Source organism: Rhamphochromis longiceps, linkage group LG13, assembly GCF_057381845.1.
Source record: "Rhamphochromis longiceps isolate RC_006_pf linkage group LG13, R_longiceps_female_GT1.1, whole genome shotgun sequence".
NCBI classification, from domain to species: Eukaryota; Metazoa; Chordata; class Actinopteri; order Cichliformes; family Cichlidae; genus Rhamphochromis; species Rhamphochromis longiceps.
This window is the reverse complement of record NC_140569.1, coordinates 20,398,908-20,422,556: the sequence shown is the minus strand read 5'-3', so window position 1 is coordinate 20,422,556 and position 23,649 is coordinate 20,398,908. Positions and strand designations below refer to the sequence as shown.

General features: G+C 39.1%; 1 protein-coding gene across 1 annotated transcript in view; it reads left to right on the top strand.

Annotated features, from left to right (window-relative positions):
* LOC146655768 (protein eyes shut homolog) overlaps positions 1 to 23,649 on the top strand; it is a 46,720-nt gene that overhangs the window by 14,742 nt on the left and 8,329 nt on the right. The window contains exons 6-12 of the mRNA XM_085428895.1: positions 6,892 to 6,988; positions 7,383 to 7,490; positions 8,676 to 8,821; positions 18,065 to 18,236; positions 18,591 to 18,669; positions 19,133 to 19,332; positions 20,407 to 20,500. Of these exons, the coding sequence (XP_085285021.1) occupies positions 6,892 to 6,988; positions 7,383 to 7,490; positions 8,676 to 8,821; positions 18,065 to 18,236; positions 18,591 to 18,669; positions 19,133 to 19,332; positions 20,407 to 20,500 (896 nt within the window). The remainder of the gene's footprint in view (positions 1 to 6,891; positions 6,989 to 7,382; positions 7,491 to 8,675; positions 8,822 to 18,064; positions 18,237 to 18,590; positions 18,670 to 19,132; positions 19,333 to 20,406; positions 20,501 to 23,649) is intronic.

The window sequence follows — 23,649 nt, the reverse complement described above, 5'->3', positions numbered from 1 at the left end:
TTAAGGACTAAGCTAATACCCAACATTTCCACCTTAAAAAAACTAAACAAGCAAACAAAAAAGATGAATTACCCGTAGAACTTGGGCAGACAGATATCTAACTAGCTAGCTAGCACTATATCGCGCAAGCTAGCTATAAATGTAGCTAGCTATTTATTAAGCTATTTAGCTTTGTGGCTATTTACATAGTTATCATTAAAAAGAGAGAGGGAGGTAACAGAATTGCTCATCTGCAACAATGATGTTTACTAATGTACAGGGAGTGCAGAATTATTAGGCAAGTTGTATTTTTGAGGAATAATTTTATTATTGAACAACAACCATGTTCTCAATGAACCCAAAAAACTCATTAATATCAAAGCTGAATGTTTTTGGAAGTAGTTTTTAGTTTGTTTTTAGTTTTAGCTATTTTAGGGGGATATCTGTGTGTGCAGGTGACTATTACTGTGCATAATTATTAGGCAACTTAACAAAAAACAAATATATACCCATTTCAATTATTTATTTTTACCAGTGACACCAATATAACATCTCCACATTCACAAATATACATTTCTGACATTCAAAAACAAATCAGCGACCAATATAGCCACCTTTCTTTGCAAGGACACTCAAAAGCCTGCCATCCATGGATTCTGTCTAGGGTTGCCAACCGTCCCTTAAAAAACGGAATCGTCCCGTATTTAGAAACAAAAGTACACGTCCCGTATTGAGCTAATAAGGGACGCACTTTGTCCCGTAATACAGTGAGAATCAAAAGTAGTCTATAAATGTTAATGGAATTAACGCTTTGTTTGAAAACATAATTCCCAGCCCCTCTCCTGCTTTGTGACCAATGAGCTGACAGCACACTTATGACAATTCGAGTATGACAATTCAGATTATCTCATTGGTCGAGGAAAGGTCGCTTGCGGAGAAAATACCGGAAGACAACAGATGACCACAACAACAAGCATGGCCAACAGGGAAACAAACGCCGACACTGCGGTGCACGTCTCGGATGACAGTACACCTAAAGCTGGGCAGACACTGCGATTTTTTTCAGTCACGTTATTCAGCTCCTGCTCAAACTGCACGATTGACTCGCAGGGATTAGAAGTTTGCAGGTCACGATGCAGGTCTCACACTATACGGCCCGATGCTCTGATGCGACCTGAGTGCTCACACTGTGCCAACATAACATGAAGGTTATAACAGAAAATCTGTCGCTCGCTCTCTCAGTCTTTCACTCACACAGACACACCACTACCATCAACTTTGCTAAATTGCTAATGAAAAACATGATCAGGCAGCTGTGATTGAGCAGCAGTGTAAATCCAACTATTTTCACGGTTGTTGTGGTCGTGATAATTTTGTGAGGCCACATCGAAAAGGCTCGGATGAGCTTTCCAAAGTTCTACAAGTGCCTCCATCACTTGTGTCCAGATCACACGCTGCACAGCCGTGCTGCGCCGTCTTTTTCACCGATGTTTACGTGTTTGCGCATGAGCAGTGTGAGCGGCTGTGGTGACACCCTCACGAGCGATTGATGATCGGGAGCTGGTCGTGAGGTGTTAATCGCTTCTCGTTACCCCACGTATACTACACGATACACGATGAAGGCCAAAATCGGGCCGATCACCAAATCGGTCGCACGACTCAAAAATCGGCTCAAAATGGGTCAAAAATCGCACAGTGTAAGCCCAGCGTTAGAGCAGCAATGTTTGTTCCCCTCAGAGAAAGAAAAGAAAAAAGGCTGCAAAAGTACAGGGAGGACTGGGAAAAGGAAAACACCTGGCTGGGAAAGTGCACGATAACACCTATAAAGCGCACTGCACTGTGTGCCGGCGCACTTTTTCCATAGGCATGCTTCTAGTGGTGGGCACAAGAAGAACATGAGGGGCGTGAAAGCTCGGGGAACCCTTAACCAATTTTTTGTCCACCAGGCCACGGCAGAAGCAGATATGGTATGTAAACACTGGTTTGTTGTTTAAACCCTCTGGTTAAGGTTAATATGGGCATGTGCGGTGAATATCAGCGCTATGTGGCCAGAAGTGTGATAATATCATTTATTTTGTGTAATAAACAACTGCAAGGATGGATGATTACAACAAATAGATGACTAATACATAAAAGTAATACATAGATGAATAATGATGATGAGTTAAGATGCGTAATCATGGGAACAAGCGGGTTTACAAACAGGAGCAGCTGATTAGCATTAGAAAAGCTGAAATAATACCTCAACTGAAGCCAATTGTACTAAATGCACTATATGTGCACTGTTACAAGAATATTTTTCGTTCTATTGCTTTCTATTAATTTATATAATTTTAAGTTAAGCAGGACAGAGTTCTTTTAAAGAAAGATTTACTTATATTCTCAAAAGTTAAGCATGACAGGCTTCTGTTTAAGAAAGAGACCTGTTTTACTGTGTTAATGTTGTCATTTTGAGCTAAAAATAAATGGCTAAATGATCATTTGTTTCCCATATGGTCATATCACAAAGAATATGCATCTGCTCAAATCAAATTCAAGTCAAATGGTTAAAAAATAATTTCACACACACAAAAAAAGAGCTACCACACTGGGAAGGGTGAAGACAACTGGGTTGCCCGGCCCTGGCCACGAGGTGTCCCTTATTTATTTTTCAGGGAGTTGGCAACCCTAATTCTGTCAGTGTTTTGATCTGTTCACCATCAACATTGCGGCTTCCTCTAACAGGAAAATGTGTCACAAAGCTAAAATCATCTCAAACTGTTTTCTTCAACATGACCGCAAGTTCACCTCCATTGTCTTCACATCTCAGTACCTGAGTTCAGTCTATCCCAAAAAATAATTAAGGCTGCTCTGAAGGCAAAAGGGGGTCCAGACCGGTATAAGCAAATATAACTAATAAACTGTCCAGATTTAAAGATTTAAAACTAAGGATTAAGTCAAAAAGCAAATGCAAAACACAACTGTCTGATTTGTAGGCCAGCATGGTGTTTGCTCACATTTTGCATCTTAAACCTTCTGTGTTGTATGAAAGACAAGGTGATAGGCTTCAGGCCCAAACATATGAATCAGCAAACATAAATGCCAAGCAGAAAGCTGTAGTCATCATGGTGAAGAGTGTTGATTCTCAGTGGCATTTGTTGTGCTTTCAGCCCTCTCACACCACAGAGTGCCATTTGATTTAATGAATTTTTCTAAGCAAAATTGCCTAACAAAGCTTTAAAGTTCAAAGCATAACCTGATTGTTCTTTTATTTGTAATTCAAGAGGTACGGTGTCATGGTTATGGAGAGTGTGCATGATATAATAAAAGTCCAAAATCTCATATTTCCCCATTATTTCAGACCATTTAAAGTACCTGTATTTGGTGCAGACCTCAGAGAGGAAATACCTGCACTCAGGCTGTTTTTTTTTCGTCTTTTTGTAAACTTCTTCATTCTGTAACATTTGGTTTCACAGCATGAAGGATTTTCCAAATGGACAGGGGGCAATGGTCAGAGTTGGAGAGGGCCAAATCTTTGACAGACCATAAAACAAGCAGTTTGTCGTTTTATGACAGCCAAAACTTACTACATATAAACATATAAACCAAAGTTAACGGCTTTAATTTGTAGATTAATCATTAAAATAAATAATATGACTAAAGCTAGAGAAACAAACAAACCATAACATCAAGAGTGTACACAGGGCCAGACATCAGTTGTGAAGAAGTAGTTTCATTTATACTAAAAGTATGAAATAGCAGCAGGTCTGCAGCAGCTGTACAGTAAACAAATTTTAAATAAACTCAGTGTTTAATCATTTTGTTCCTGCATTAGCTGTGTCGAAGAGGTGGTCCAGGTGTGTAGCAGTGGGGTAAATTGGCTGCATGCATAGGATTTCTATTCTTAACCCACTTCTTCAAGTAACCCAGTTTTTGGTCCTTGCATGTAAAGGACCTTCAAGCGTACTCTTTTCTGTTTTTATTTCTATTCGTGTTGCTGCATTTTAAATAAATATAACTAAAATAATGTGACAGAGACTTGAAAAGAATCCAAGATGTCCAACAGTGTTCCATCAGTGGTGCGGGGATGGTTTGGTTTACAATACAATTGCTTTACAATACAAGAGTAGTGCAATTTATCACCCATTGTATTATCATGATACAGCCATTCTGTAGTACAACACAATGCAAAATGCTTCTCACTTCCTGCTGAGAAGCAAAAAGCAAGAATTGTGATATTGATCATAAAACACAGTAAAGCGATATTTTATATATAATCTTTTAATTATTTATTTTAATGACAGCTGAAAATAGCTTAGTTTGTCTTAGTTAGTTAGTCTGTTTTTTGTAATGTTCTCTATAGTTGCGATTATTTCACACTTATTTTCACAATTTTGGTTAAGCTCTAGCACATTGCATTTTTAGGGCCTTTATGAGTTTGGATACTGTAAATCTCGCTCTGATCTTGTGTCATAAATCTAAAATCCAGCCACTGACTGGCAAATTAAAAAGTGCAGTAGGTTAACTAAAACTCGTGAGGCCAGGCACAAAACTCGCAATCCTAGTTTCAACATGACAATCCTGCTCTTGGATTAAGCCACCAGTGACATCTAACATTTTGATGCATGACGGCACACAGACGCCGCTGCAGACAGAGATCGTAATCTGTACTGCAGAAACGCTGGGTTATAAAATTTTTAAATGAGCCCCTTCTAAGAAACGTTACATCAGACTGACAGAAGACAACAGTCACCAATGTAGCAGTCCAAACTAAGCTCGCTCTCTCAAAATGGAGACATTCCTCATATTTCAATTGAAATGTCAATCAAAGTTAGTTGGCTATCCACTCGGGATCACCCGCAATTTCTTCTCCTCCGAGACATTTACTGGCAGCAGCCGTGATCACATACTGTAGCTCTTGCCAGATGATGGAATGACTACGTGAGCCACGCGCCTTGGGTATCCCGCTCTGTACTCTGTCAAAGAGAAGCCTCAAGTCACTGCTTAGTAGCAGAAGATGCATTACATTGCAGTGACATTCGAAATAGTCCCCAAGGTGCTTCACCATCGCTTTGACTGACAGACCAGCATGGGAAACTTGTGCTGTCCCATAATTCACCAGATGCTCTGTGCTGTCTCTGGTTTCCTCTTCATGGATTCCTCTTCATTCATACATCCCAAGATGCACAGAGTTGTGTCACTTACCCTGCATTCCGTTTTTCTTTAGAAAATTCATTATTCATAGTGTATTTTTTTTTTCTAATTTTAAACACATTGGAGACTACAAATAATCACAACTCCTGCATCTGTATATCTTGAAGTGAAGACGAAAGAGAAAAAGGCAGTATACAGTTACCTCCTGATATTACACAGAGGACTGAAGACCCTGTATGACCCTGCTAGACTGTTTCCGTGAATTCCAAAAATAGCCAAAATGTCATATTCAATACTTTGAATGATTTCTTCCTATATGGCTCGAGTCTCACATTTTTTAAACATGCCAGATTAAAACACATGCTCTCCTGTCTTAAACAATTCTCAGGAACCTCATCGTTGTGAACAGATGTACTTCTCTGGGCATAAAATTTACTATGTGCAAAACCCATTACAGTTCAAAAATATGTAATTCTATCTTGAAGCAGTGGGAGTAACATAATGAGACAAGAAAACAATAAGGGCACTCACACACTCATTATGGGTTAGTTATATTAACCCTTTGCTATGCTTGCATTACATTTAATTATGCTCGGCAGATGGTGCTCTGCAGGGGAAACACAGTAGTCGTTGTTGGGAGTCTGAGCCCAGAATTTTAAAGTAGCTTGATAGCAGCATTGCACAGGAAATTGTATAATTACTCTGTGCAGCTACAATGGCATATTTGTGCAGCATCTGTAGTAATTTGGATGCTGCACTGGTCTGTTATGGTGAAGGGAAAACTAAGTTGAAATAATGGCCAAAAGTATAAAACTAGGCTTCCTATGAAGGGTGTCTGAGTTTAGTATTAGAGATATGATGAGGAGCTCTTTCAAGGATGCCCAACTGGGAAGATTCCCATGCAGTCCCCGGATACACTGTAGAGAGTGGCTTGGTATTCCTCCTGAACAGCTGGAAGTGTTGGCAGGGGATATGGGGGCTTGGGTAGCTCTACTGCTTCCACAGGCTTGACTCAGATAAGCCATGGATGGATGGATGGATGGATGGATGGATGCTTATACTGTACGTCTAAGCATTAGATGTACTTCTGATGTTTATAGGTGATTAAATTTCACTGCTAATGAAAGTCAGATCATGTCCATTAATTGTTTCCATACTTTTGAGCATTTGGTTAATTTGTGATCTTTTTTAATTTGTCAATTTTTTTACTTAATGAAACCCAGTCATGCATGGAGCGAATGTTAATTCGTTCAGCAGAAAACAATCTAATGGACCAGACCCAGGCCAAGCACTAGAGGAATACCTCTGGCAGGCAGAACACTACAGGCTCCTAGGCTGCCTTCAAATGTACAACAAAACATCCATGCTGATCTGCTTAGCCATGCTGGCCCTCAACCCCCTAATGAACAAGGGCAAAAGAGCTCTTGGGCTTAGCCTCTCCCTCTTACCCTAACTTAACAAGATGTCCCCCCACTCGCTCGCTTTCTCCCACACAGACAGACACAGAGACATATGCACGGTGGCACACACAGGCACACACCTCCCAAACCCCAAACCACTAACCCTCAGACCAATCTGTCTGTGGCACTAAAGTATTATTAGACTTACACACTCTCAAAGGGGAAACAGTGAGTGCTGAGAGCTGGAAGATGAGATATGCTACAGGGCTTACTAGTTCCATTAAAATGGCATTCACAGGGGCCTTTGTTATCATCGGTCCTGACGTTTTCAGGATGTAGTGGGGTTTGCTGATCCATGACCATCTCATCTATCTTTCAGGATTTGGAGGAAGTTGGTGTGAAATTGACACCAATGAGTGCAGTTCAAACCCATGCCAAAACCAGGGTGACTGTGTGGACCGGGTCAACAGTTACAGGTAAAAAGTGTTATCCGCAAACCAGCTTTTCATTTCTTAGTGGGTGAGAAAATGTCAGGAGTTTTAGTGATGAAATCTTTTTTTTTTTTTATGGGTTTCAGAACAATATGCTTCTTCTTAGCTTGAAATTTATTTAACAGATAGTATTATTATGGTTGTAGTTAGATGAAACAAAACATGTTTGTCGTTACTGTTTTTATCATATGCTACTGTGCATGTTCTTTAATTTAGTTAAACCAGTCTTTGTCGCTGTAGAGTGTGAGCAATCAAACTAAATGTGATCAATATCAATAAATTCCTATAGATTTTCTCACTCTGTGCACGTGCTTGTAAGAAACATCTTCTATTTTCCATCAGAGACAAAATATCAATAGTAATGATTTTTCTTTTCCAGCTGTGTTTGTAAGGTGGGATTTTCTGGCCTTCTCTGTGAGGAAGATATCAATGAGTGTGCCTTTAGCCCTTGCAAGAATGCTGGCACATGTCAAGATCTTGTGAACAAGTAAGCATATATGCAATTTTTCCCCCCTTTTACTTGCATCATAACCTTTTTTCATAGCGTGTTTAAATTTCTTGCGTATGAAGGCCAGGCAGAATTAATTGCTTGATTTTGTTTTGAAAGTTGAATGATCAATAACCATTCTCCAAAGAAAAAAAAGTAGTACTATAAGGTTTTGGCAGTCCTCCTTAGAGTATTGCAGTTTATACAACGAGCTTGTCATCCTTGACACACATAAGCTGCTATTCTAAAGACGAAGAGCAAACTCAGCAGGACCACATCATGTATCTAGATTGGGCTTTACTCCACCGGTGCTTTTCTCTGCTGTGCTTAATGGGAGCCCCGGGGCTTCCAGGCTTAGTCGGACAGATGGGTTGAGAAGTCCCAGGGCCAATTTGAGTCCTAAATGGTTTGTCTCCAGTTTGTCTTCCGTCATGATTTCATTCCCATGTGACCTGGCCCTGCTCAGAGCACTCTTCTGATTGCATAGTCCTGGGAGTTCACATCAGGTGTTTTTTAACCTCACTGCCCGCCACACACCTCTGAATCCATCTCCCTGACCCAGCAAGCCATGCAAGTTCATCTATACTGCGATAAAGAATCAGACTATGCAGAGCTGCGAGACTGCAACGAGGAAAGGGTTAATTGTTCTAATAAATCAGTCCAAGAGCAGAAGAGGCTTTCAAACAAATGCGCCACGTGACAATAACTACCAATTAGCATATTTCATAAATTTGATGTGATGTAACTTGTTTACCGATGAATGATGTTTACAGCAGCACTTAGGTGAATAATTGTACGTTGCCTCTTTACCTCGTCTCCTGCGAGATCTATGGTTAGGCCCAGCGACAGCTTCAGAGAGGGATTTCAATTGAGTAAACCACATCATCGGACAGATTAAGCCTTCCCTTTAGTAACAAGTCATGAAGCATAATTTAAATTAAGTTGCACACTGGGAAACTTAATTGCCAGTTGTTAATTGTTCTGCAAAATGCTGCCGGTCAGTTGAGAGAATCACTCCAGCGCAGTTTATCTCAGTGGGTTTGGAACACACGCACGCAACTGCTGTGGGAGCGTGTGCGCATGTTTGGCTGAGGAAAAACAATTCGGATGATTTTTAAAGTTATAAGAAATTAACATAAGTGGGCTATGATTGTGTGACACATTGCTTATTAATTTCTTCTTTAGGTTCCACTGCATCTGTCCCCCTGGTTATTTTGGAACGCTGTGTGACCTGGATGTGAATGAGTGTGAAGTTTCACCTTGCCTACATGAGGGCATCTGTATCAACACGCCCGGGGGTTTCAAGTGTGTCTGTCGCCCTGGATACTCAGGTAGCTCTTTCGCCCTAAGGCGACATTAAGATCAATATAAGACTTTAAAAAGCTTATCATGCCCGCTTGTGGCTGCACGCTATTGAAGCAAGTCTGACACAGAGCTGGCTTAGTGTAAAAAATGCTTCACAATGCTTGCTTTTAATTAGCCTGCCTCGCTGTGCAAGATACAGTGCCTGCTTTTTAGTAGAGCTAACAAGAGATAAATTCATGTCACCTGTTTTATCTGATAAAAACGTCTCAGTGTCTGTTAGCTGCATTTATTTAATTTCATCAGCCTCTTCAGTCTCAGAACGCTAGTGTTGTTTTACTTCAATCCATTTGTCTTATTTTCCACCCAGACGGATATCGAGCTATTTTAGCGCACGCGCGTGTGCACACTTGTGTGCACTTGTGTGTGCGCTATCCAAAGCCGATTCCTGTCAGATACTGGGAAGATTAATTTCATTTGTCTTCCACACTGTATCATCAATTTATCCTTCCCCAGTTGAGAGAGAGGGGAAAATCTCTGAGGTATTGCTACTCTGGAGAGCAGAACCTGACACGCATGGCCCAATTCCCACAGAAGCAGCTTTTATTATTAGACCTACGCACAGCATAGTACAAGCCATTACTTTTTCTGTTGCTCTAAGCTCATCTGAGGAAACAGGGTCCCCCAAGAGAGCAAGTGGCCAGAGGATACAGTGTGGATTGGCTCAAACCAACTAGAACTCATACAAAATATTTGCTCTAGTAACATGTGTAACAGCAAAGCAACTTTTGTCAAAACGCACAAAAAAAAGAAAAAAAAATGGGTCTACGATGCTACTGTAGTTGTGCTGTGTGTTCTTTTTGTTCTCGCCTTAAAGTAAGTTTGCTGTGTGAGGGTGATTCATCATGCGGTGTTTTTGCAGCCTGATTGGAATGAATTGAAATGTTATTCTCCTTTGATGGCATGATGTGTCATCGCTGCAACACTGTAATTCATTGTGTCACTTGATGGTATTAACATATTATTTGCTTTAGCCATCAGGGAAGAAAGGGGATATTTTTTGCATATCAAATGCCAAAAGTCATTTTGATAGTAACAGTTGAAGCCCCTCACTAATAAATGAGTCTGGTGCTATATCAGGTCACTTTTGTTGATGTCATTAGGCTGTAATGACGCTTTATTCCCACCTCAATCAGTACCTATGTGGAATATTCTTCAGTGCATATGTCTTTTGTAGTGAACGGGGTCTTCCTATAGTTTTGTGAGCCTTTTTACAGCTCTCATAAAAACACACGGTAAAGATCACGGAGATCAAATCTTTGCTTCTTCACGTAAACGTATTCCTCACGCCTTAATAATTTAAACTTTCACTGGATCGATAAGACCTGCTATTAAGCTTAATTTGTATATACAGTGTTATTTTCTTTCTGTATATATTGTATTAGCAAACATGCTGTCCTTTAATGTAAGTCAGTCTTGGCATCTGGCTGGATCTTTGCTGTCACATCATTATTTAGGGCATTTGGCTTAAAGGTCTCTGAATCCCAGTAATGTATCACTTAACTGTGTACAGGTGCTGTGTTCTTTATGGTCAAAGGTCATTACAGTGACATGATTAATTGGCAATCTTGTTTATATAAATCACAGTTTCTCCACGCTCTTTGTCACCTTCCCTTTTCTCTTCTTCACCCATCATTAGTGAGCATGTTCCCTTGAGTGATGGTACAGTGCAATCAGCACTTTATTACACTTTCCTCAGTCAGCACATTGCTAGATGATGATATTCTGACCCTTGCGATGTTGTTTGCTGTTAAGGCTTCAGTAAATTCTAGCTCTTGCTGGCTGGACTTGCTCCACAAAATGTTGTTGTTGCTGCTGGTAGTGTTTACTTATTAATGACACAGCATGCAGTATTGTGCAAATATTTCCAATGACTTTCTCAATGGAAGGGTATCAGTTATAAACCAATTATCTCTAACTGAATTCTTCAGATGTAGAAGTACTAGAAACTGTGTCATGTGAGCAATCAGTGTATGTTTTTCTATTTATTTCTCATAATTAAACAAAAAACAAATACATTTAATGCCTTAAATTGATTTTAATGAACCCTCAATATTAGCACAACATATGTATAGTAATATATAATCACATTGTGAGCAGTTTTTTTTTTCTGTGCAAACTAACAGCCACAAACAAACAGTAAATGCTTTATAGTCCCCATTAAGGTTCTCAGCTTTATTTTTATTTAGTATAAACAATTTTTTAAACCCTGCTCTGTTCTGCAAGGAATGCGTCCCAGTGCATAATTACTTTTGTTTAGCCCTTATGTTTACATAATTTGAACATTAAAGTTAGGTATTGTTAGTTTGTGGGTGGCAAAGTAGTGCAGTAATTAGCACTGCCACCTCATAGCAAGAAGGTTCTGAGTTTGAACCTGACGCTCAGCTGATAGCTGATGTCTGCATAAAGTGCTGTATGTGCCTGTGAGTGTGTGTTCAGTTAATTGGTGAATCTAAAATTAGCTTTTTGTGTCTCTGAAAAACATTTGTGAACACAACTTGTGACACAAAGTTTATTCTTGCATTTTATTGAAATGGTATATCTAGCAATAATCATTAGTGTGATCATCACTTTTAATGATAGCATGAAACGATGGTGTCTAGGACGTGGAATTTTTCATATTTTTCACATTTTCACACTCACACTTTTGTATTTCAGAAACTTAAATTTCAGCTTTGATCTTTTATTTGATATTGTTTTGTATCTTCAGAGCCATAAACTGTGAATTTCCTTGCTGCTGTATAGCTTTCCTTTTGGCTAAAAGAAACAACTCATCTCTTTGGCACAAGAAATGAATCGTTTTACATTCAGTGACGAGACAAAATGATAGATTTTGTGTACAAAAAAGGCAGTTTATTTATTCTCTTTCATGAATAAACACAGGAGGCAAAGTAGTTTCTTGCTCCTGTTGTCACTTTGTTTACTTTTGGCTCGGTTTGCAAATGAAAAGCCAACCAAATGATTAATGATAGGTCAGTAGTCATTTTTCATCTCTTGATTACTGGAGGTCCCGAAGAGATTTTAGCAGAGGTGGGACCAAGTCATTGTTTTGCAAGTCTCAAGTAAGTCTCAAGTCTTTATCCTCAAGTCTCAAGTCAAGTCTCAAGTAATGTCAGGCAAGTCAGAGTCGAGTCTCAAGTCACTGGTGTAAAAGTCCGAGTCAAGTCACAAGTCTGAAATTTTGAATTTCAAGTCCTTTCGAGTCTTTAAAAAAAAAAAAAAAAAAAAAGTATGTTGCAGTTATGCTAAATGTAAATATTAGACCATGTAATTTTTAAATCTGTGTTTTTCTCAACACATGACAAAATAGTGAACTTAGAAAATATACACAAATTGTGAAATTGCACCTCTTTAAAATGCAGCTCAATTAAACCTAGCTCCTAGAATAATTTTCACCGACAGTTCTGAGATAAGCTGCATGTTATTCTTGGATGCGGTTGTAGGACCGGTGTTGTGCCAAAAAGTGATTGTCTGCCAAAAACTGATTTCCGGTATTTGCCAAAAAGCGATTGCTCATATTTAAAGTGCTATAAGTAACTTGTTGGGCTATAATATGTTAAACATATGTCAAATGCATCCCTTATGGATGACATAAAGTCATCTTGAGCCACAAACAACATTCGTGTAGCAAGATACAAGCCGCAATCAGTTTTTGGCAGCGACTTTTATATAACCTTTATTTATGCAGTAAAAAAAAATCTCATTAACATTAAAAATGTATTTTGTAAGAGTAAGTTGCCCAACAGGACAGCAGAAATGGCAGCAAATATTACAATAGTTCTGTAAAAATATTTTAAGTGGGGATAAAGGACCGGATTGGTTATAATGTAAGTACAAGTTGTAAAGATACTTAAAAAACAGATAATTTTTTAATTCTTTATGTAACCCCTTTGTATCCCCTGTTCACCGAAGTCTATTTACGAACATACGTAAAGATATTACACATAAAAAATACACAGAAACACTGGAAATCACTTTTTGGCAGACAATCACTTTTTGGCACAACACCGGCTTTAAAATCGCATGACAAAAATATCATATACATTAAAAAAACTGCATCACCAACGTAGCCTGGACAACATTTGCTAGTTAGATGAAGTCAGCTATCTCATCGTAGCATATTTATATGCATATTTATAATTATACGGTTCTTGTGAGTGCATACACTCGTGAAGTTTAGTAACTTCCGGTCACTGCAACAAGCCCAGGTACAGTTTACCGACGGATGGGTACAGGACCTTGAAATGCACCGTGTAGAAAGTAAAGACCATCGTACGTATCATAAGTTTACCAGTCTCACAAATCATCGTCATAAATACACAATCGTTAACCGTTTATTAATATAACCTTTGAGCTTAACGGTAATTAATTAGTAGTGGAAATAATTTCTGGTACGCCTTACAGAAATGTAGCAGTGGAAATAATTTCTGGTAGCATCACAGAAATGTAGCAGTGACAATAATACTGTATGCTGTAATCGCACTGGACAATTAGTGATAAAAAACAACTGTTTTATTCTGTGAATAAAAGTATATGTTTTTGTCAGTGTACCATAATAACAGAAGCGAAACGCAATATTGTGTCAGGACAATTCACTATTTATGCACAATAAATAAAGGAGCATAGCGCGACCATTTCTGTTCAGCGCCAGACTTGCTTGTAACCTATATCACTAATTATGTTATGAAAATGACGCATTAACTACAACAGCAGACTGACCTTTGTGTAAATGCTTGGAGCAGACTAACCTGTGAGCTGGAGTGTTCTGGGACGTTATATTTGATCTTTGAATGGCTGCAATCCAGTCGCGTCTTTGTTACTTCGGAAACATGGCTCGAACAATTTCTCTTCAACGACGTAATCCGATAACAACCGATCTCTTTACCCGTCGGCTTCCCGTGGCTGTCATGCGACCGGCTATTGCAGTTAATAATACAACAGCTTCTTGACATTTTTGTGTTTCTTTTTATCGCTGTGTGACTGATTTCAATTGAAAGCCTGCGTGCGCTAGTACCGCTTGCCACGAGTTCCCAGAATCCTTTGCGGTTCTACCCGTGAATGACGTCACATTTTCAATCTCTATATAATATGCATGTTAAATTTTATATTTGGGGTAAAATATCAAGTCTTTTCAAGTAAACCGGTTCAAGTCCAATTCAAGTCCCAAGTCATTGGTGTAAAAGTCCAAGTCAAGTCACAAGTCTTAGAACATTTTTTCAAGTCAAGTCTAAAGTCATAAAATTAATGACTCGAGTCTGACTCGAGTCCAAGTCATGTGACTCGAGTCCACACCTCTGGATTTTAGGGTTATTAAATAATCTTTTTCAACCACTTTAGTAAAAAAAAAGAACATCACAAAATCCCTCCTTGTAGAATTATACCAAACACATTACTTTATTTTTAATTCCTCTGCATAAAAAGTCACTTATGTGCACCTCTGCAAAGCAGTACCTGCTGTAATTTAGACTCCTATGAACATCATCGGTGTGTCTTCCCAACTTGCATTCTGATTTGTTGGCAGGAGGGAGTCTAATTTTGTCAGTTTGTGTTATCTGGTGTTTCCTTCCCGGCTTGAACTCTCTCTCCTCCTCTTCACGTCTTCTGTGATCTGAATGCTATTTTTGTGCTGCCTTTTATAAATAATGAATATTATCAACAGTCTCACTAAAGCTGAATATTCAGCCTTATCTTAAATGTGTCTGATTGCACAGTTTGCGTGGGGGGTTTGCCCTTGTAGACACTGGGTACTGCAGTCTCAGCATGATCAGCGTTTAAAGTATAAGACACACTTTTCCATTAGTTCAGTGAACCCTCTCAGGGGCACACTACCCAAATTACATTGCACTTGGCTTTAGTAGTCTGTAGCCAGGCAAAACCCTTTGATTTTATTTGGAATTTTTTTGTGGCTGTTACAAAAACAAGAAAATGCATTAAAAAAATAACAGTTTTGTGGTTTCTTGGTGGCTTCTCCAAGAAAAAACTGTAAAGTTTTCAATACAGCTACCGTCTAATGAAGAAATACTATAGTCATGTTTAAAGACAGGTAGCGACATGCCTTCAAGTCTGGTGTAGATGGAAGCAGCTGTTTGAGAACTTTACATATCTTTAAATTGTCAGTTTGTATTTGTTTTATTTTTGTATTTTAAAGTTCCCTTTCTTCATAAGTGATTTTATTTTATTAGTTTATTGAAATTTTAGTCACCATACTTATTGTTACAGAAATAAAACTTGTATATTTATATTTTAATGGAGTCTTCTGAAAATGGAAAGTATGGGGAATATTAGGTGTCTGGCCTGGTACAAGCCATTCAGTCCCTGTATAACCATAGTGGGAGCTTGGTGCTCATAATAAGTTGGGTTAGTTTCTGGTGGGTGCTGGACTATGCTAGGGACACCTTTTGTTATGGATTCTGTCACTGATATCTAGGTGTAGCTACATGGTGAAAGGTCTCCACTTTGGTGGGCTCAGGATCCCATCTATGCTTTTTGCAGATGATGTGTTTCTGTTGGCTTCATCGGGTAGTGACCTGCAGCTTGCATTGGATAAGTTCACAGTGTGAAGCGTCTGGAGTGACAATCAGCACCTGAAAGTCTGGTCCATAGTTCTCAGCCAGAAGAGGGTGGAGTACCAATTCTGGGTCTGGTAGGCGTTACAGTACTATCCCAGGTGGAGGAGTTTAAGTACAGTATGTTGAGGTCTTGTTCACGATTGAGGGGAGAGTGGAGCATGAGATTGACAGATGGACTGAGACAATATCTGCAGTGATGCAGATGCTGTACTGATCTGTTGTGGTGAAGAGAGAGCTGAGCTAAAAGTGAAGCTATTGATTTACCAGTCAGTACACAGGTCAGAGATCCAAGCAGCGGAAATAAGTTTCCTTCGAAGGGTGGCTAGGCTTTCCCTTAGATATAGGATAAGGAGCTCGGCCATTCGAGAGGGACCGAGCAGAACCACTGCTCCTCCACATTGAAAGAAACCAGTTGAAGTGGTTTAAGCAGCTGACTAGGATACCTCAGGGATGCCTTCTCGGTGTTTGGGGCATGTTGTACCAGGAGGAGGCTCCAGGGCAGATCCAGGACTAGCTTTAGAGATTATTTCTCTTTGCTCTTCTAGAAACACCTCAATGTTCCCTCCAGATAAGCGGTAAGATCAAAATGACCTGCTGAAGTTTAATGCAAGCAACACAATGGCGAAAAATTTGTTTAACTTTGAATGTGGTATGGTTGTTGATGTGTGTCAGACAGGTTTGTTTGAGTATTTCATAAAGTGCTGATCTACTGGAATTTTCCCACTGAACTATTTTTAGGATTTACAGAGAATAGTCCAAAAATATGAAACTAATCCATGAGTTTCAGTGCTATGAGTGAAGAATGTTATCTTGATGTCAGAATTGAGCGCAGGATGGCCTTGAGATGATGATGATGCAACCGTGTGATGCTATCGTGTCAATATGGCTCAAAATCTGTGACGAAAGTTTCCAACACCTTGTTGAATCTCCGTAAGGCAGTTTTGAAGACAGAAAGAGTGACCCAACCTTTTACTACCATTGTGTACCTAATAAAGTGGCCAGTGAGTTTAAATAAGTGTTGAGATTAAGGTTACTATGAAAAGTGGTCTTTTCTGTTTATGTGCTGTGTTTATGTGTCAACCTCGGGTTAATGACTTGAGATTGCTTCTTTGATCTGATCGAGAGACTAAAAGACACTGTTTAATTTCATTTTTTTACAAAGATGCTGAAGATTCTTTATCTGTGTATCAGGAAAAGAATAATAAAGTAGTTGTTTCAGCTCTTGTTTTGAACTTTAGTTATTTAACAATCGAATGCCTAAATCTTTACTTTCACAAAGTACAATCGGACCCTGTCTTTATTGTCAGTTATGTGTTGTTTTCCTTCTTGTTTTAGATCTGAAGTTATATTTTTTTCATTTTTACACACTCCATATAGCAAACAGTTTTATTAGTCCCATAAGCCCTATCATCTAAAATCCAATATCCCCTCAGAGTTCAAATGATATTTTATCGAACGTAGAGGTTTAAAACTTAAACAACTTCAGCAAATAGCCATATTTCTGCTCCGTGCTTTGAGCCAGTGCTATTAATGCACGGTCACGAAGAAGTTAAAACCACTTTGAATTGAGTGTTTCAGAGCAAGCATTACAACTTTCAAGTTGCATATTAAAGAATAATATGGAAGCAAGACATAACATCATTAAAAAGGAAAAAAACAACCCAGTAATCCTTATGCAATCCTTAAACAGCACACCCATGTTTACCATTCCTGCCAGCCTGTGATCACAGTGCATCAAAGTTTACCAAACAGATCAGAGAGAAAAAACATGCTGGTGAGGCAGCTTTATCTGGACAGTAAGATCACACTGCTAGGAAATTTTTGCATCTTCAAGGCTTTAGTCCATTAACTGCAAATTTCCTTATGCTACTTAACTTTTCCATAAGTTTGTTGACAGATTTTGCAGAAATTTGAAAATAAATGATTACTGGTCAAAGAAGAAATTACTCATCAACTCAGACAATCGTTTTCACAGCACTGCTATTCTCTAAAGCTTTCTCTCTGACCAGCCAACTAATGCTTAAGGCAATATGTCTTGACAGATCATAATTACCACAAGTATTTGATACTTTGACATGAAGTGTTCGGCCATTATTCTTGTAAATGCTCATCAAAAAACAAAGGTGAGGAGAGCTTTTGCATGTATGTCATCTATACTATATGATGTATCTGGAAATAACTTAAAACAGGTTTAGTTTGACAGGTTAAAATTATACGTCCGTTGTGGTAACCATAGTCAGTAAGGGATACATAGTTTGAAAAGACAATATAATGCAGCGGTTGCCATTAAAGTATAAAGATGGCGTTTTTTTTAGTTTGAAATGGCAAACGGTGAGCTGTTCCTGACAAGTTTTTGTATATATCGTAGATAAACTCTCTCTCTGCCATAGAAGCACATGGCAAACAGCAGAGGACTTGAGTACTTGACAAAATCAAACTTACTTTTCCAATTTTAAAAAAGACGCATATTGTGCTTCTGTGTGTGTGTGTGTGTGTGTGTGTGTGTGTGTGTGTGTGTGTGTGTGTGTGTGTGTGTGTGTGTGTGTGTGTGTGTGTGTGTGTCTAACTTTTGGAGTACTGAAGAACTAAAAAATAAGTTTTTCTAATAAAACAATTCTGACTAACATATATTTCATTTCTTAGGGCCACGTTGTGAAGTTGACGTTGATGAGTGTGTTCCAAACCCATGCCAGAATAGTGGAAAATGTATTGATGCGCCTAATCGATACAACTGCTTGTGTGCGGGTGGCTTCACAGGGCTCCGCTGTGAGGCCAACATTGATGAATGCATGTCAACGCCTTGCCTTCATGGAAGGTACATATTTTCTCTCCATCATTTAAAACAGAAACACAGCAAATTGTGCAGCAGTAGCATGGAATTATTTATAATTACGCCTCTTGCCAGCACAGTGAGTGGAGACATATGTCGCATGTTGTAAAGAGCTAATGTAATGCACTTACAGGTTGTCTCAGTGGTGTCTAAATTATAGTCATTAATTCTTTTGAAGGTGAATTACTAATTCATATAGAAAGATTACATCCGTCTCTAAGGATTCTGTATGGACTATACTGCAAAAGACTTCCACAAATAAATGCTTTTTAGTTCACTTTGCACGCTAGTATAATTTTGATGAATCAATTCTGACCCTGTCTGTTGTGGCTCTCTCAGCTGTGACGATGGAATATATTCATACACCTGTCTTTGTGAATCTGGATGGACCGGCAGCAGATGTGAAACGAACGTCGATGTGAGTTGAGTGTAATTAATAAAGCAGCTGTGCGTTGTAGCGACATGTCAGGAGAATATTGTAAGCTCTGATGTGGTGTGGCCTTCGGTATCTTTAACTTTATTGACATTCCTACAAGATAAGTGAATTGAACTACCGCGATCATGTAAGCATTGTGCAAATACCCGATAAAAAGGAATTGCTTAGTCTAATGCCTAATTGATCTAAACCACAGCTTTGTGCCGGACCGTAGCGATAAAACATTGAGTTGCTACCAAGGTCTCTGCTGAATCAATAATCTGATCATCTGCATTTTAACTACTAACAATTCATTCTTAATCAAAAGGTTTTTTTTTTCATTATTTAATCACCCCTTATGAGCTTTACATCGACAAACATGTATTTTATGGTTGCATCTTTTTAAAAAGCTCTTCCTGCCACAGTGTCTCGTTCATGTGAATCTTTGGTATTTTCTCATTGACAGGAATGTGCCAGCAGTCCCTGTCTGAATGGAGGCTTGTGTGTCGATCTCATCGATAAATATGCGTGCTTCTGTCAGGTCGGCTACACGGGGAAAACCTGCGAGGAGGATATAGATGTTTGCGAAGGCGCTACTTTTAATGTCTCGTTGTGTTTTAACGGAGCCACCTGCAGTGATGGTGAAGGATCAAACTTTACATGCAGGTGAGCTTGGTCACTATTTATTTATTTATTTATTTATTTTGAAATGTTTGATAAAATGACGTTGAAAGGTCGTCCTTGGATGGAGTTATTGAAAGTTGAATGTGCAGCAGCTTTACCCAACTGAATGTTTCACATGCATTGCTTTTAAACTGACATCTAAAACCACCGTACCCAGATTGTAATCGACCATTTGCTAACCCCCTTTGAATTTCTCTGATGATTTGTGTGTGGCGCTACTGAAAGGAGTATTGGACTGTGTGTTTACATACTCTAATGTTACCTTCAATCATTAGTGTCTCTGGCTAACTAGCGCACCATCGAAGCCAGAAAGCTTAAGGAAATGGAGCTTATTGAACCGCTCATGGACAGTGGGCAGGTTAAATATCTCAAAATATTAAATTACATTTCTGACTGTATACATCAGCATCAAGATTTTGCTGATCTGTGAAAAAATAAAAAAAAATTAAAAGTATCTTGTCTCAGAATAATAGCGCTGCATTACATCTGTTCTGCCTCACAGTGCAGCGGTAGAAAATGAATCATTACTTTTTAATTGCAGGCATGTCATCCCTGGAGTGATGAAGTGTATCTGAATACAAGGTGTATGTAGTAAGAGTGTGCCGATTTGACACAGCCGCTCCCTGAATGCCTCGCAGTTAATTACATTGTCTAACCTTTCGCTGATGTGCTGCTATATGCTCGCTGTCATGATTTATGTGACAATGACAACCACAACTCCACATATGTTGCCGCACTTTCTGAGCGTTATATTGAGGTGCTGAACTGCAAAATGCCTCGCCGCAGCAGTTTTTACGACGCTCCCTTCATTTAAGGTTTATTTGCATATATGTTGCAAGGAGGCAATGCATATCGTGCATTCACAGATAAATGTGCACACTAAGGGCAAAGTTTGTCTGTACACCCACTTCTACTTATGCAGAGCCAGGCTGCTTTATTACGAACACGTCTGCTGTATAGAACTGTACAGCTGACCTGTGGGTGTGCAGAATAACATGAAATATTATTCCTAGCCAAATCCATGTGTTAATGACATAAATGTGTTAATGTGTGCAGCGTCTTTTTTCCTGAATGTTGTGTGAAGCTGCGGGTAAATATTAAAGTCAAAGAAATGAGAAACTCTGATGCATCGCCATCTGACCTTAAACTGGTAGGAAAGGCATCTGCGAAAAGGACTGTACCTCTCTTTGCTCAAGGTGTAGCTTATCCTGTGCATTTCACCACCTTAAACAATTACCACATGAAAGTATTTTGCATTTCAATACCCGTAGGCTTATGCAGGTCAGAGCTGTCTGTTTAAAAAAAACATTTCAAGAACCAGATTTAATAATTGTCTGTTCCAGCCAAGGCCTTCTTTTGGTGTTAAAAAGCTCGTGTCGGGATTTACTCAACAGATGCTGTGACAATATTTGTAAGAGCTCCACAACAATTTGGAAGGAAAGTATTTAAAAGACTCACACAAACATGATTCATTAAAGTTTATGGCATGCAGTTTACTGCAAATTGCACTAAATTTAATGCCGGCAATAAGAGTGTCTTGTTTTGTGTCTGATTTGACTGTGGTGCTCGTCATTAGGAGTGTAAATTTCTCTGGAGTTTCAAGAGGCAATGGTGTCAGAAGCAGTGGATAATTGCCAGGGATGGACATCAAAAATAGAATGATTCTATTGCGGCTGCCCCTCATTGATCTGAATTGCCAGACTGCTTCAGAAGAGAAACATGAAAAATTTGCCTACATAGTAAGATTTTGGTTTGCAGATGACTTCTTGGGTCGGGTTTTTTTGATCCGCTAATTTCACCTGCAGAACATTACACTCCAATCTAAGCAGTTTTGCTGTTGCGTACTAATGCTAATTTGCCCACCTGAGCAAGTTAATTTGAGTCTTCCACAGTCAATGTTTTGGAAAGTCATAGGATTTAGAGCTTAAAGCTCCAATGTTTTACCACCACATTCACAGCTTTAAGCCATCCACAGGTGTATTTCTGAGAACACCTCCCCACGGCATTTAAAATGAGTTAAAACTTACTATATCACAAAAGTATTAGAAACAAAAAGTGTTCGTCTGAAAGGGAAACCCCTGCAAATATTCAATAAAATCAGCCACAAAAGTAACTCTATCTGCAACTTTTAGTTGTATAATTGTCACTTCCAAAGTTAGCATGTGGATTTGCTACAGTTGTTAGTGCATTTCCAAGCGTATTTTGTTTTTATCTAGGGTTGGGGTGGGGGTTTCCACTTGAATACAAAGGCCTTGATTAGGCTAATACACTGAATGATGGGCTTAAATATTAAATCAGTCATGCAATATTTTTTTGTCCAAAGTACCTCTATTACAGAGGGTTGTTATATTTGCATGCTATGTGCAAAGTGGTAAGCATCACTTGTTCACCTGCTCAGGAAATGGGCTTCAAAACCACTCCATTCTCTCTGTAATGATGGTCATCCAAGAGGTCACGCATTAAACCGTTTGCCCATTTTCTACTGTTACATGATTACATGGACTGGGCTTTATAGACAGCAGTTTGTAACAGAAGAGCCTCGTAAACACAACATACACTTGTTAGCATCCACTGAAACAGTTTTCAGTGGATGCATAACATTTTCTGTTATCAAATTTTTTCCCAGAGATGTTGAGTGGGTTTGAGGTGTGGCGACTGTGAATTGGGAATCCATGCGAGTCAGCAGACCTTGGGCTTCCTTGGCCCGGGGTAGCTTTGATGCACGATCTAGCTCATTGTTCATCTGGAAAATGACTGCTCTTGTACAAATCTTAAAGCAAGTAGAGATGACAGCCGCAGAATTGAATGTTACCCGTCTTTGCTTGAGGTGTAGCTTATCCTGTGTAATTAGCCAAGTCAAACAACTACCACACCTTCATATTTTCACTTTGAGTATCTGTGGATGTTATGCACTGCAGCGAGTGTTTTGGATTCTTTAGGAACCAAGCTTACCTCGACCAAGGTTATGTTTTTGTAGCGGGATTACTTGGCTGACATCATACAAGCCTGTCCACTTCGTACACTTCCTCACAACTGACATTCACTCTAACTTGTTTCCATGGGAGAGGGGATTATTTTATTATTATTATCACCAGAGACTGACATATCAGATCAATGAATCTAAACAAATACTATGATGTGCAGCCATTACACACAGTGGTTATGGTGGAGTTTTAGGAGTGGTGCAGTGAAGCAATTTTGAGGACCAAATGAACAACCTATTACATTTTGGTGGAGATCCCGATCAAGGGGTACATCGTGAATCTTTTTTCCTCCTGTTTTGCCCCTGTAATTCTGTTATATAAGCAGCTTGTGAGCAGAAATCTCACTCATCTGTTTTTGGGCCCCCCGACTGCTCGGGGGCCACCAAATGCTGACAAACATTAGATTTGCTAAAACTCCCTAAACAGACCCACTTAGCTAAAACCAGCTGTATCAGGATGTGAGTGTGTTGCAGACTTCTAGTGCGAAATATTGTCATTCTTTTTTACTGTTTCCCTTTTATTATTGTGGAATAAATTGTTATTAATCAACATCTCGGTGCTGGCAAAGGGTCTCCTCTGTCACAGTGAGCTTCTGGGTTTATATAAGAAATTAATGAATACTTGTGGAAAGTCCGGGTTGATTTCATCTAACTATAAACAGCATCTTTGGCAGTCAGGAGTGTGCTTCTTAAAGCAGCCCTATTATGCTCATTTCCAGCATAATGGGCCGTCTAATATGCTGGAAATGGGGTGATTCGTTCTATATAGGGCTTTGGTTATTACTATGATGAGTACAATAGTAGTTTGGTTTATTTCTGTTTCACTGAAATGCACAAAGTTGTATTTTTCTGTTCAAAACTGTAAAATTTTGAAAAAGTTTGATAAGTAATAACAAAAGCAGTTCTAGGATACAGCGTGTCAAACCCACAAGCAGGAAGTGACAGCACTGTGAGACAGCCTCACAGGTTTTAAAGTATGATGTTTTCTTAGCTGTCCACCAGGTTTCACGGGGGATTTCTGTGAAGTGGATGTTAATGAATGTTGCTCAGCTCCCTGCCACAACGGAGCAGTTTGCCAAGATCTTATTAATAGCTACATCTGCCACTGCAGGCCAGGTGAGTCACTCAGATATCCTGTGAATTTCTCAAATCTTTTTTTTTTTAAATGAGGCAACCAAAGCATTTTTTTTTCCCTTTTGTAAGACCTTTTGCAGGCAACCTTTGTAGCTCATGAGCAAGATTACTAAACTACAGCCTTAAATAAGACGTCATGTTTTAAAGTGAACTAAAAGCTAAAAGTCTTTTTTTCTGATAGG